We start from the raw sequence: 16208 nt of genomic DNA, 5'->3' as shown, positions 1-16208 counted from the left end.
CACTGCTTCCACTATGGGAAAGCGTAGGTTAGATTTAATAAAAAAATCCTTAATAATCTCCGTCAAAATCAAATTGTCTACCTTCAATTGGTATCCTTGATAAGGAGAAAAATCATAAAAAGATATTGGGACTAGGGGTGTAATTCGTGTTCAACTCGTTTATATTTCGAGTTCAAAAAGTATGTTCATTTTCGGATCGTTTCTTAGCGAGCTGAACACGAGCCGTTCACAAACAAATAGTCGTTTTGACAATCCTAATCAAGTAGCCATAAGATGATAAATATTGGGGCAAGATTTAAAACATCATTTGAATATAATTTAATATTTTTTATTCCATTTTCTTAATTAATAATTTTGATTGATTATAAATCTTTGTAGTCTCGTAGTCAATTAAATTTTTAAAAATACTACTCATCAAATATATATGTATATATATATAATTAGTAGTATTTCGAGTCAAAAAGAGTCGAGCACGAACGCCAAATATTTGTTCATGTTGTTCGTGTTCGGCTCGTTCGCGAGCTGTTCGTGAACAACGAGCCGTCTTGACAGCCCTAATTGGGAGTTGTAATTATTTGAAGAAGATGCTGTCCAAAATGTTACGATAATGTTATAATTTTTTTTTTAAAAAAAAATCAGATTATATAAGTTTCTAACGGTCAGGGTAAGTAGCCAGCCTTGATCCAAAAATGCGATCTCGGGCTGCAGGTTTTCAAAAACAAATTCCAACCAATCGTACGGAGTGCGTTCCCGGATTTGGGGAGTAGCCGACAACGCTGTCTTCACTTCCCGTGCTGCAATCGCTCGACTTTTCGCTCACCTCGCATTAGGGTTTTCCGTTGGAATGGCTCATTTCCACCTCATCCTGTGTCTCCTCGCTGCTCTAATCCTGCCCTCTTATTCCCAGAAAATCCTCCGTATCCTTCCAGGCGATGCTGCGATCTCAAACGGTAACGCGGCAGCGAACAACAATGGCCTCTTCTGTGACAGCTGGAGACTCTCCGTGGAGACCAACAATGCTGGCTATTGGGCGACGATTCCGGCTCGATGTCTCAGATACGTGGAAGCCTACATGAACGGCCACCGCTACGTTTCCGATTCTGCCGTGGTTGCCGCCGACGCAAGTTATTTTGCAAGGGATATCAATATCGCCGGAGACGGGAAGGATGCGTGGATCTTTGATATCGACGAGACTCTTCTTTCTAATCTGCCTTACTATAGAGACGTCGGATTTGGGTATGTAGGGCTGTGAACCAACTGATCATGTGTTTACATAGGTTTGCCTATAATATGACGCTGCTTCTGCGCAGCTCACCGAACTGCTTGTTTCTTGTGCTTTGATTCGCTCCCTGGCTCTGTTTCTGCTATTACTGTTTTGTTTGTCTTTATCTAGAGCTTAACTGTGTTTAAGCTTAAACTTGCTTATAGTTATTGTCTCTCCAGTAACTCGTGGGGATTGCATATAGTATCATGATCACATGTTGAAGGGGAATCATAGATGTATTTTCTTCCTCATGGATTTTGGATAGCAAAGCATTTTTTTATTTTCCACCATTTTCATGTTCCTCTTGCGGCTCTTGCTCATCGACGGCGGGCCAAGACAAAGCGGTTTGTGATGATGAATGTAGCTAGTATGCCTTCTTTGACGTCCAATGAAATCTAGAACGAAAACTGGCGATCTTGACTACCAAATCTCAACACAGAGATCAGATGGGAGTTGCGCACTATTGGGAGCAGCTGTGTTCTTCCTCCGGAAACCACACTAACAGCCCTTCATGGAAACCGTACTAAGAGACCTGGAAAGCATACCACTTTGTGGAGGAATTGCTGCGGTGAATAAAGATTTATGGTAGCCTCAAGGACCCTATCCAACTACTCCAGCAAAGTTTCAAATCTCCAATGAGGATCAATACCTTTGCAGATGAACCAAATACTTTCATTTAGAATCTGAAGCCAGAAACTATTTCTTGATCAGCATCCTCAATGACATCACTTGATTTAGAGACACTATGGAGATTTTAAAGTAAAAATTGATATGTTTTTTCTTTTAAAGTCATATTTATATGGAGGTTACCTCAGTTGAGAATAAGCCATAAGACTTACTCTGAGTACATGGAGATTCTGGCAGAGAAGTTAAATATGTGGCTTGAACTTTGCAATCACAAGGGGGAAGGCAAAACTCAGAGACTACAATTGTGTCAATCTTGCTTTCAAGAAGGCAATAATAATGTGAGAATAGGGAGCCAACGAAACAACAACTAAAAGTTATTTTCATTCCCCTGATTCATGTCGTGCAAGTGTATTATGGAAGCTATATATTTATTGAGAGGTTTGGTGGAGAAGCACAGAGAAAGTAAGGAGGATCTACATATGATTTTTATTGATTTAAATAAAAACTTATAATAAGGCTCCAAGAGATCTATTTGGAGAGTTCTATAAAAGAAATCCGATGATATTGCTTATATTAAGCCATTAAAGATATGCATACTCAGGATGGACCAATTATTTTTCTATTTTAGCTAGATTACCTCAGGGATTGATTTTAAAGCCATATCTTTTTGGTTTAGTTAAGAATGTTCTTCCTGGACATTTACAGGAGGATGTACCTTAATATATACTTTTTGCTAATGCAATCCTTTATGTTGATGTAATTAGAGAGAGTTCAAGAAGCTTTAATTTATGGAGGTCAATATCAGAATCTAAGGACTTTCATTTGAGTAGATGTAAAACTGAATATATGGAATGTAATTTTAGTAGCAGTAGATCTAGTAGTAGAATTGTAACAATTGATGATGAAGTCATTGAAATGAGTGAACATTTTAGATATCTCAGGTTTATTGTTCAAAGTGATGTTGCTATTGTCGGGGATATTATTAGTAGAATTTAAGTTAGATGGTTGAATTGAAGGATTCATCTTGCCTATTTTGTGATAGAAAAGTATCACTCAGACTTAAAAGAAAATAATTATAAGATATGGTGAGGCCTGCAATGCTTTATGGTGCAGAATGCCAGGCTTGTAAAAAAGAGAAGCATAAAATTAAGTTAAGTGTTGTTGAGATGAGAGTATATCCATGAAAGGGTTGGATTAGCTCCAATAACATACAAGATTAGAGAGAGTTGTCTTAAATAGTTTGGTCACGTTAAATGTCAACCATCAAATGACCCAGTTACAAGAGTAGATATTTTAGATTTGACTTAACGTTAAGAAAGTTAGAGGTAGATCTAAAAGGATTTGAGTATGCTGTATAAAAAAATGATCTTAATTTATTAGAATTAAATGAAAATATGACACAATACGACACAATGGAGAGAAAAGATTCATGTAGGCGAACCCACGCTTGTTGTTGTTGTTGCTCTCTGATCTTGTACCATAGGGTCGATCCAGACATAATTTGTTTAAATTAATTTGATTTTAATCCAAATCAAAAGTTGCTTTGATTTAGATTAGATTTTGTCTTTGAGATAATTAGGTCCAATATTTATGCAGACACATTTTAATCGCAAAAATTATTAGATGTGGATAACATTATATCACATAGGTGTGGACAACCAAGCTGTACACAATTGGTTTGTTCTCTGCATCTACATTTCCTGCATATCATAAATTTTCTTTTAATCAAGGTTTTTACAGCTAGCTTTTAGTTTCAACTCCATCGAGAAATTTTATTTTTCAGTAGTGTGATATTTTTCTCAAGTTTCATATTTAGTGTCAATTTTAACCCAACTTAAATTTTTTAAGTGTAAAATAGTCTAAAAAGTACATGTATGGTATTAAATAAGGAATTATTATCTAATTGGAGCTCAAAGTATAACCCCTATAAAATTTTGTGGGGCATCAATTATATAATTTTTAATATAACTTTGACATCTATTTTAGAGTTTTATTGAAGTTTAAAAGAAAACCTATAGATTTCATGTGAAACTCTCCGAGTTCATCCAAAATTACACTAAAACTCTCCGAATCACTAAGACCAAACCTGCTTAAAATCAAACCAAAATTGGAAATCTTCTTATATGGGATCAATTTTGTTTTTTATTTTTGTTTTCACTTTTACTTTTATTTTTAAAAATATATTTGTTTAGCGTATTCTCTATTTTTTTGTTTTTCTATTTAAAAATAAATAAATATTTTATAAAAACACTAAATAATTTTTAGTGTTTTCAAAAACAATTTAAGTTTAATTTAACGTATGAAATATGCTTGTTTCAAATTAAAACATAAATAAAACAAAATAAGAATAAAAAATGGAGAACAATAAACAAAAGTGATCTAAAGCGCCCTTAAATTTTTATCCTAATTGAGTTATTTAGATTTGATTCAGGTCCATTTTAATTCTCATTTAAGTCTAATTACGGTTGGCTCATTAGTCAACTTGCTAGCTTGAGTGTTTGATTGTTCCAATTCAAAATCCATCTCACTTCTTACTCCCTTTTAATATAATGTCTCCAATTTTGTTTTTTTTTTGTCTGGGAGTTTATTTATTGCTTTATATTATTTCTGGTTTTGCATAGATCAGAAATTTTCAATGAGACTTCATTTGATGAGTGGGTGGATTCAGCGAAGGCGCCGTTTTTACCAGCAAGCTTGAAACTGTACAAAGAGCTCCAACGGCTTGGATTTACTTTGGTACTACTGACGGGACGCGATGAAGCTCAGCGGAATGCCACTGAGAAGAATCTGTTATTTGCTGGGTACAGAAATTGGGAAAGGCTCATCTTAAGGTACACAAGCAGCTTGCCATATCAATAATCTAAAGGAAGATTTACATACATACCACTCAATTCCTATTTATTTACATATCTAACACCTAAACTTCAATTTTTATATATGCATGAAAATGTGTATTTGGCAGAAATTAAAATGGTTGTATTTTTATATGATATGAAGATTTGTGTGGTATATATAAAAAGTAAACTTTGTGTTAGATATCTAAATACATTGGATTTGGGTGGAATGGATGTACATGCACTAATATTATCTAATAAAACTGTTTAAAGCTTTCAAAGAATAGTTCATGATATAAAACTTCGTAATTGATTATTCATATTATTTTGATTATGGATTAATGATGAATCTAGAAAAATTAAATTTACTGCAAAATAAAAAAGGGTTTGCGATTTTCAATAATTAATACACATTGTAGTGTTTATTAAAGAGTAGTTTTTAATTTTTATGCATAATTTGGTTACATTAACAATGAACAGGGAATTATAAAATTAGATAAACCAATTACACAATTATTTCTTATCATTTATTTGCACTTCAATTTGAATTTTCAAATCATTTGAATGTAAGCACGAGGCATGAAAATGAGTTTTGTCAACCCATAACAGCAGTGTAAAGTACTTTTGAATGATTGTCATTTAAATTTACATATTTTAAGCTAAGGCCAAATAGAGTTATTTGAAGGATCAGACAAACCAATTTGGGAGGGTTCTCTTAAGTTTTCGGAAACTTCTTTGTTTTGAAATTCATGGAATTGAATAAAGGGCCAGTTCTTAGCTTTGTTTTCCATATGACACGAATCAACCTATCCTGACATCTTAAGCATCCTTTTGGTTTTCTCTTTATTCACATTCTTGAGATGTTTCGTTTTACTTCATTTTCAAGTCATAAAAAACGAGCCCCCTTTATTTTGATTTCTGCCTTTCTCCCCCATCTGCAAAAATGACGGAGTTCTTTACGAGCACTATATGGCGCAATCCTTATTTCTTATTGCAATTTCTTATCAAACCTTAATAAGTTAACTTGAAGGAGGAATTTACGTACATATTAATCAATATTAAACATTAAATTATCTCTTCCATGTCATGGTGCTATATATGTGTAGCTGCACAAAAATGAAATGAGACATCCCACTATTTTGGAAGCTGTGTTTTTATTGAATGAAAATAAAGAAAATGAAATGGAAATTTCGTGTTATTTGTTGTTATTGTTAATAATTCTGCAGCCATAGATATCACTTTCAACCCGTATACGTTTTCCTTTGAAAACTTGTTATCTAAACAAGCCATAGGTGTGGAGTTTGCCTTTGATAGATATCTGTCTGAACGTTTTGTGTGTTATTATATATTGCTGTTTCGATGAAACATGGAATTTAGCTGCCATTTGATCGCTGTGATGTTTTTATATGGATGACGAGTTTTACTAGACTTCTGTGAGTGAGGTACTTAAAGCTATAGCTGTGTTTGACGCATATGTTTGAGAGGTGGAATACATTTTTTTTGCTATATTGCTGAGGTTGTTCGATAGAAAATAGACTGAGGCTAGTCATTATTTTTGTAAATCATCTTCATAAATATGAGAAGAAGGTGCTAATTATGAGGCTTGATCATTATCAAATTCTTTTGCAAAACAAATATTTGTATGCTATTGCAAACTAATGACACGTTAGGGTTACAATTTTGTTCTAACTAATAAAGTTATATAGACTTTATGACGAAACCTGTAGCTACAATTCATGAACAGAGACACAAGAAAACCAGAGAAAAGGGAAATTTTCTTAACGCAGAAAAAAGCAGAACACACAGAATATCAAATAATCAATCGCCTCTTCTACTAAAGCAGGGATATGCATATACACACTAATTCTAATCAGCTGTGGCAGCACTCCATTTACTCTAATACTATATTCATTTAGAATTTGGTGAAATCAAAAAATGTGAGTTGAGTTCTTATGATAAATTTTAAAATTTGCATGATAGTTTTAAAAATGAAAATATAAGGGTGTTCATTTGACAAATAGTAAGAACTTGCTTGTTATGTATATAACTAATTACTCAACATAAAATTGCATTATATATATAGATATATAGATATATATATTAAGATAAGTAGTTCCTTAGAGGCTTAGGTGGGGCCGCTATATCAAAGATCCCTTTCATCCCAGAAGAACTCGATTCGAGTTCGGATTGATGCACCTGTCCATCATCAGGAGGATGATAGGCATATATGTCGGGCATATTAAATGTAGAAGAGAAGTTAATACCAGGTGGCAGTTAAACAATATAAGCATTGTTATTAATTAGTTTGCTGATGGGGAAAGGACCAAGCTTCTTGGGTTGTAACTTGGAGTAAAATCCTGCAGGGAATTATTCTTTCCATAACTGGACCATGATTAAATCATCAATCTCAAAAACTTTCTTTCTTCATGTTCATTAGCTTTTTGCTGATATTGTTGATTAGTGGCATGTAAGCTCTTCTTAACTTCTTGCAACATATAATCAAAATATGAATCAATTTGTTAGCAGCTGGACTCTTGAGTTTAGGAAGTTGTCATGACCTGACCCAAAAGTTTAGATTACCAAGGCGAAAACAGACGTTCAAATGAAAGAAGCAAAAATCTAACCATTTTTGTTTCATAGTTAATTCTCATCAAAACCCTGCTATTTTATAAAACTTTAATTTAGAATAAGTTCATGCATATTTTAATTTTTACAACCGACAAAAAAAAAAAGAAATATAATACATATTGGTCTGAACTCCTTGGTGTGCTCTCGATGTTCCATTCATGTTATAACAGGTTTTTCTAAAAATGTTAGCCGCTGAATGTGTGAGTTAAACCATCCATTGGATAAAATATCTCTAAATTATAATAATTTCCATTTTACAAATATTTTATAAAAAACAATTAACAATAAAAAATCATAAGCAATAAACAGGAAACATCAAAGAGATTAGTTTTTTGATTTTTTTATTCATTTCAATTATAATATCCTTTATTAGGAGTCACTGTTTAATATACGTTTAGACGGTGATTTCGATTAACATGTATTGTAATTGAAATGAATAAAAACAATCAACAAATTAATATCTTATTGTTTCCTTTTTACTGCTTACGATCTTTTTACTACTTATTATGTTTTTATAAATTAATTTAAAATCAGAATTATTATAATTTAGAGACATTTTACCCACTAAAAGTTTAATTCGCATCTTCGGTTGCTAACCTATTTGAAAAAATATGTTATAGAATAAATAAAACTTGGAGGGCGTGTACAAACGCCGAGGAGTACAGATGGATAAGTATTATATGTCGGTTTTTATTTATATCAGTTGTGATAATTTAAAATTTGTAAATTAAATTTTTATGAAATAGAATGATTCTTTTGTGTTTTAGATTAAATTTAATTATGAAATAAAAATATTTAGATATTTAATTTTCTCTATCCGACCAGCTATTATTGCCTTGGTATTCTGAGCTCCCATGCTCGGTCATCATAGAAATATAGCTAGATCTATTGTATGAGTGGGAGCTTTGGTATACACTATGCTAGAAGGTGTTTTTCAGTTGGACGATTCACCATTGAATCGAAAGTGAATTCATCTTGTCCTAGATATTCATCCTAAAGTATAGCAAAGTAGTTGTTGAATTTGACATATGATGCCTTAAATGCTGTGAAGCATCAAGAATCAGGCAACTATACGTGCTGATTAAGGGCCCGTTTGGGGTAGCTTATTGAGGTGCGGCGGCGTTTTGAAAATGTCGCTGCACTGTTTGAATAATGCGTTCATCGGGCGTTTTGGAGACGCTTGCAAACGTTGTTGGTGAATTTCTTAATAGGTTGGGACGCGGGATCGACCCCGCGTTCAACATCTCCTCGCGTTCGGTAAATATTCCTCCCGTGCCCTCGTGCTCTCCCTCGCCCTTGCCCTCCTCCTCTCCGATCTTCCTTCTGTTCCTTCACCCTCTTGCAGAGATCGATACTGCGACTCCTTATCAAGGTTGTTCCGGTCTTCTTTGAGCAAAGCGGTAACTCCTTCTCTGCTTCTTTTCTTTCGGGCCCACTGGCAAAATTCCTAGCTCTCGGTCGATCGCTTGGCCTTTTTCCTCTATCGCATCGATCACCCTTGTCTTCCTCCCCTCGCAAAACTGAACCCCTTGCCGATGATCTCCCCATCATTTCCATTCTCCTCCGACCGCGAGACTCCGAGCACCACAGAAGGCAACGAGGCTTCGTGAACATGTAAACGATGAACTGTCCTCACTAACCCTTTCTTAAATTATTGCTCGCCGTTTTCCTGTGAGATACGATAATTTGTTGTGTGAGTCTCGAAATGGTAGGAATAAGAGCGGGATTGGGTAGAAATGTTTTTGTTTAGTAAATCTTTTGATTTTATTCAACATGAAGAAGCCAAGTCAAAATTATTCTTTTTTCTCCTTTTATCCTACTCTCCTAGATGTACAGATCTTTTTAGAGGGAATAAATTTTGCACCGAGTCAAGATTATCCCAACACCAATCTGTTTTAGATCTTATAATTAACCACACAAATACTTTGAAGGCTAAGGATGAAGCTTCATTAGCATTTTCAATCAATAAGATCTTAAGACACATACAACTATAAACCAATCGAGTAGATATTAATTATTTCAAATTTGTTTAATTATTTTATCATATAATATTCAAGTTGATATAATAAGTGTATTTTATTTTTTTGAACTGTTCTGTAACAGTTTGAGGCTTCTGTTCTGTGTATTATTTCTCTCATACAGTTCTGTTGCAAACAGTTTTACCAAACAGTGGCAAAATGATCATTTATCCAACAACAACTATCAATAAGCTATTCTGAATAAGCTTCCCCAAACAGCAAACCAACTTATTCTAATAATCTGCAGATTATCAGATTATTATAATAATCTGCTTATCAACAAATTATAAATAATCAACAGCTGCCCCAAACAGACCCTAAGTAATATACAGATTATGAGTTCGAGTATTGATCACACAGAGAATGAGTTAACTTTCTAAAGATAGAAAATGTTCTAATCTATTGGTTTTAGGTCTAGCTTGAAGTGTTCAATTTTCTTAGTACTTTAAAGTTTCTATTTCTAATTTTTGCAAAAACCAAAACCTAAGTGAAAACTGTGATGTTTCCTATCAATTGGATGATTCTCTCTTGAATTAGATCTTAGAAATCTAGGATTAATCATTTAATAAAATTATGCGTGACACTCATGAACTGATTTCCTCATCACAAACTGATTTTCTCAGGATTCTATGTTTCCCATTACGATTGTACTAACTTAGAAGTAATGTCCCAATTCTCTCAAGTCAGTGTGAATTAACCTATTTGTTCTACTAGCATTCTCCCACACAACTAGATTATAACACATATTAACACATCATTTGGCCAGATTGAGTCAATGAAAAGTAAAATGTTAAAACATCACACTATATAATTTTAGTTTAATCATAATATCAAAGTTAAACATAAGATTCGTTGATTACCAGTTCAAAGGAGAAAATGAAATCTACTCACCACTCATGCCTTGTAACAGTAAAATAAATATTTCTTTCATTAAAGTAAAGTAAATACAAGAGTTATAAAATTGATAAAGGGCTGGTATTATGGTTCCACCGATCTTTCTTTCTTCTCCACAAGAGTAGATCCAAGTACAATACAAATTACAAGAGAACATTGCCCCCACAGCTCCTCTCACAAACCCTCACGAACCTCCTCTCGCTCTTACAAAAGTTGGATTACTGGAAACACACTGAAGAGCTAAACTTCTTCGCGCTGTTCCAATTTATCCTTCTCGACTTGAAATGATGTGAATTGGGGCGTCTAGCTATAATACCATGCATATGGTGCATGGGCGCTCAGATTTGGCTCTTATTTATCTGCTTCCAAGCATCTAGGTGCGTTTAGCTTTGGTTTCGAATGCCTAAGTGACCTGGACTGCTGCCTAGACACCTGGTTCATAGGTTTCGGGCTCCCGGGCATCGAAGACTGGGGCTTAGGCGCCGGTTCAGCCTGTTGTGAATCTATTTGATCTCCTTTACTTCTCAAGTTGCCTAATCACCTATACACTACATATAAAACCACAAATATCATGAAAAAACATAAAAAAGATAAATAATATAAAATAACATAAAAATATCATGCATATTTGATACACATCAAATACCCTCAAACTTTTATATTATTTGCCCTCAAATAATTTAATATCAAACGTTAAAATTTATGGAAATTAATGATAATTCAAGTTTTGAATACCGGGATCTTTTAGTAATGAAGTAAATAAATCATTCATGTTACATAAATCTCTTCCTAAGATTGAATTTTTATAGAAATCCCTATTGTTCCAATATAACTTATATTAATTCACCTTTGATTAATTCACTCCAAAATCTCTTAAAGAAGATTGACTTAAATAAAATTTCTCTCTCAAATATATATCTTTTAATTAGACTAATCAATCAAATAATGTTAATAAAGTTATTGTCTTTTTGAAAATCAGTATTTTGAATTTAAAATTGGGGAGATTCTTGGTTCTCTAACTTTTAGAATAAGATTGGTACCAATTTTTAGACACTTGTTTAACCTCAAGCTTCTTCTCCAAAACTCCTAAAATATCTTTTTTTTTCACGAGAGCTTTCTCAATTTTCTTTTTTTTTCCTTTTTCTTATTTTCATAGAAGATTATTATATTTTGGCTAAGCTTTTCTTTAATAATTTTGAATACCACCTTTTTCTTAAGTTAAATTCTCAATTTTCTCTTACTTTTATTCTAAATATTGATATTCAAAATATTCTAACTGAATTAAGTTATTTGAATTATTAATTATTAAATTTTATATATTTAAGGGGTTAATTTTATAATTAGTCAATCTTAGTTCAAATGTTAGGAATTTTTATATGGATTAGCGATTAATAAAATTTAAAGATTTTCAAAGGTTTTCTTCTCTTACCAACTTACTCTGGGTCCTTTATTAAATTTTTTTTTTTTTGAATTTCTAAATTTCAGGTATTCACTTACTCTGGGTCCTTTATTAAATTAAATTTTTTTTTTTTTGAATTTCTAAATTTCAGGTATTCACTTCAAGGCTAAGTTTCTACACAAATGTCTCCAAATTTATTCTACACTACACATTCAAATAACAATAAAATAGAGAAATGAACTTAATAGGTAGAACATGAATATACAATAAAAGAAAAATACAACACAACTGTAGTAAACACCACATTTGACTCACTCTATCACATAAACCACTAAAGTCACATAATTACAAAAAATAAAACATGAAGCCATTTGAATATAGAGATAAACATTCACAACATGCATATGCAAAAAAAGTATCATGGTCATGAATCATAAACAAGTCAGTCTTCATCATTGTGCTCCAAAACATGAGTGAGAGGTAAGTGACGCTCGAGATATAAGTCAACTAACATAAGATTCATTCTATGAAACAATAGAAGATACATTAGGTTGTCTTCTAATAAACTATTAGTTTAATGTTATCAGCCCGACCATATCATAACATAACACATACATCATAAAACAAAACAAACATGCAATCACACCATCAGATCAAAACAATAAAAAGCAAACACACTCAAACTCATCAAACCAAATCAATCCTAAAGCGAATTCAACCAAATCAAATAAGATAACACTTGGAGTGTCTCTTAAGTAACGTTTGGTTTTATGTCCTCAACTTGAGACAGTCAAATCATTCATATGATTTTTCTCTAGAGCCAAATTGTCTTTTCAGTAGTCCTTGATCAATCTCCTAAATAACAAACACACTCAAATTCATCAAACTAAATCAATCCTAAAACCAATTCAACCAAATAAAACAATATAATACGCGGGCTGCCTCCCAAATAACACTTGGTTTTATGTCTTCAGCTTGATACAATTAAATCATTTTTAAGTTTTTTCTCTAGAATCAAATTGCCTTTTTAGTGGTCCCTGATCAATCTCCCAATATTCTTTTTATTTTGAAGACTTCCCAAACCCTTAAATTTTAGTCTCAATTTAAAATTTTCTTCAATACCTGTATTCTTCTTTACTTTCTTATTCAAAATTTCATGTAACTTCATAATCTCAATTCTGCAACACTCATCCACATAATATGTTCGGGGTTGAATCAAATTATAAATCTTAAAGGTTATTTCTTGATTCAAAGCTTTTATAGTTAACTCCCCTTTTAATGAGTCAATATTTATTCTTCCAACATCTTCCTCCATGTCCAACACAATAAAATATGTAGGGATAATAAACTTACAATTTTCACTAAAATATCCTCTATCTCACCCTTAAGTGTAAGTCAAAGATCGATTTGCGAGCTGAAGAGTTACAATAGTAAGCTGAATATAAGATTGACTCTGGCTCCTAAGTCACGTAAAACTCTTTAAGAAAATTTATCCACTATGGCACAGGGAATGGTAAAGCTCCATAGGTCCTTAAGTTTCAGAGAAAATTTTTTTTTAAGGGATTTTACGACATTCTTCAGCTATGGCTATAGTTTCAAGTTCTCCTAGCTTATGTTTCTTGCTTAAAATGTCTTTCATGAATTTAACATAGCTAATCATTTATTCTAAAAGCTTCAACAAATGAGGTGTTAATGGTAAGCTTTTTGAACACCTCTACAAATCTTGAAAACTGTTGATCTAACTTATATTGTTGTAGTATTTGAGAAAAATGTGGTGGCGGTTTCTATTGTTCCTTCCTAGGAGATGAGTCAGGTTTTCCTAAGTCTGTAGCTAGATTATCTTTAGTCTTTTTGGCTCAAGATCTTTCTCTTCAGAATTACTCTCGTCCTTAGTGATGTCTTCCAACTCCTTCCCACTTCTAAGTCTAATGGCTTTAGATGGCTCTATATTTTGGTCTTTTTGATTCACATGTGTTGGTTGGTAACATCCCTTGGGGTATCTGACTCAAAAGTTAGTTATTTGCCCTAATTGTGTTTTTATTTTTCTTTTGACTGAAGCATGACTTTGTATTTGATTTATCATATTTATTGCCAATTCTTCCAAAGATGTTTTTTTCCCTAAATTGGGGATTAGAAGTGAATCCAGGTGGGTAAGTTGGTGTTGGGTTGAAGCTATTTCCATGATTGCTTTAGCTTTCTAAGGCGTTAGGTTGATTGATATCTCACAATTGATTTCCTACATCTTGATTGTTTTTCCCGTTGAAATTTGAGTGATTCTTCCAGCCTAGATTATAAATGTCGGAATATGGTTTGTTGATCATATTTTGTATGACATTTAAAGTTTTTAAAGAAGTAATGCTAGGATCTCCTATTTGTCCACAAGTAATCTCATCATTATGTGGGGATCCTTGCATTGAATTCAGCCTTATCCAACTTTCTAGATATGACAACTACTTATGAAGCTAAGATTTCAAAGCACTATTGTCATGCACACTAGCTACCTTTAAAGGGTTGATTTTGTCTGAGGGCGATTGAAAATTATTCGTCACTATTTCCTCGACTAATGAATAGAACTCCCCAAATAGTTTGGCCATAACAGACCCCCACTTGCAACACCTATTAACAAAATATCTCGCCAGCTCATTATAAAATGTTTGATTTATAGCCAGTCAGAAGTGCGGGCACTTTATAAGCAATTCTTTTAATTTCTCCCAATTTTCATAAATTGACGCTCCATCTAATTGGATAAAGGATGTGATGTCTTTCCTAAGTTTAATAATTTTGGATGGACATAAATATTTGATTGGAAATTTTGGACTAAGTCATTTCAGGTGGTAATTGATTCTGTTGCAAAGAAGTGTAGCCACATTTTGATTTTATCCATAGTGATAAAGAAAACGTTCTTAGTCTAACAATATCATTGCAAACTCCGTTATAACTGAAAGTGTACAATTCTAAGAAACTAGCTAAGTGAAGGTTAGAGTCTTCTTTGGGTGATCTTTTAAACAGATTGTTTTGAATCATTTGGATGATAGTTGATTTGAGTCCAAAGAGTTGGCTCTTATGACAAGATTATTGATACTTAAATAAATTTTTTCTACCGAATGATTTTCATAATCCCTAAGTGGTCTAGGCATGAAATTCGACCTATGTATGATATTCTCTTTTTGAGATAAGTTTGCTATTGTTACTAAATTTTTTTTTTAGTTTTTAAAGTTTTCTAATTTTTTTAAACAATTTTTTCAAGTTCAGGGTTGTAAAGCACTAGTTTCAAAGTTCTAGTCCCACGCATATACACGTAGAACTAATTAGAGACCTGAAACTAACAGAATAATAAATCACAACAATCAAAATACTCAAAATATAAAGCTAAGCAGTTGTACGTGTTGAAACCCGCAAAGGAAACATAACACATAAATTCACAATCACAGAAATGCAATCAAACATGAACATTAGTAAAATAGCAAAAACAAGAATCAAGAAATACGATTATTTTTTGATTTTCTAGCATCAAAAATAGCAAATAAATATGATAAAAATACGACACAACAAATTTCAAGTCTAAACTCTAGAAGTTCAACTAAATTTTTTTAAAAAATAAAAATTAAAGTCGTTTCCTACCAATAATGCCAAAAATTTGATGCCATAAATGCCGTGAATTATTGACAATCACACAACTATACTTGTTAATTAAGTAATGTACAAATTACGAGTCCGTGTATCGATATCACAAAGAACAAATTAACTTTCTAAAATAGAAAAAGTTCTAATGCACTGGTTTTAAATCTAGCCTAAAGTGTTTAAATTTTTTATTGTTTTAAAGTTCCTATTCCTAATGTTTGCAAAAACCAAAAACTTATGTGAGAAGTGTAAAATTTTCTACCAATTGAATATGATTCTACCGAATTGAATCTTAGAAACCTAAGTTTTAATAATGTGATAAAATTATTGGTGACAATTAGGAATTGATCTTTTCTTTATCTCTTCTTGGACGTCTAAAAAAGTTTGAAATTCAAACTGTTTAGTTTCTTAAATCAAGTGATTTTGCTGGATTCTGTTGCAGTTTAATCACAACATCACCCCACAATAGTCAATGAAGAGCGTGAGGTTAAAACATCACCGTTACGTAATTTCAATTTAATCACAACATCAAAGCTAAACACAAGATTCCTAGATAACCAATTCAAAGGATAAAATGAAATATGGTTGCTACTCATGCCTTAAAACAATAAAATAAATATTTCATTCATCAAAACGAAATAAATACAAGAGTTATAGAACCGATAGAGTACACCCATTATGTTTCAATCGATCTTCCTTTTTTATTCGCAAGAGTAAAACCACATATAATGCAAATTACAAGAGACAATTATGTCGCAACTTCTCTCACAAACTCTTACAAAACCCTCATCTCGCTCTTATAGAATTTGGAGCTTCAATTACTGGGAGGGTAATCAACCCGCTAATTGGCTTGCTAACTTAGGCAGCTCTACTTATATTTGTAGGGTAAGATCTACTCCCCCCCCCCCACCCCATCTCCTGGT

At 32.7% G+C, this 16208-nt stretch overlaps 1 protein-coding gene across 1 annotated transcript in view; it reads left to right on the top strand.

Moving 5' to 3' along the window:
- Nucleotides 1-685: 685 nt before the first annotated feature.
- LOC110033683 (acid phosphatase 1-like) overlaps nucleotides 686-16208 on the top strand; it is a gene marked incomplete at its 3' end in the record, with an annotated part of 29159 nt that continues 13636 nt past the window's right edge. The window contains 2 exon segments of the mRNA XM_020737738.1: nucleotides 686-1236; nucleotides 4513-4722. Coding sequence (XP_020593397.1) covers nucleotides 845-1236; nucleotides 4513-4722 — 602 coding nt within the window.

This window comes from Phalaenopsis equestris, unplaced genomic scaffold (genome assembly GCF_001263595.1).
Source record: "Phalaenopsis equestris unplaced genomic scaffold, ASM126359v1 Scaffold001256, whole genome shotgun sequence".
Taxonomy (NCBI): Eukaryota; Viridiplantae; Streptophyta; class Magnoliopsida; order Asparagales; family Orchidaceae; genus Phalaenopsis; species Phalaenopsis equestris.
This window is presented reverse-complemented; position numbering and strand designations above follow the sequence as displayed.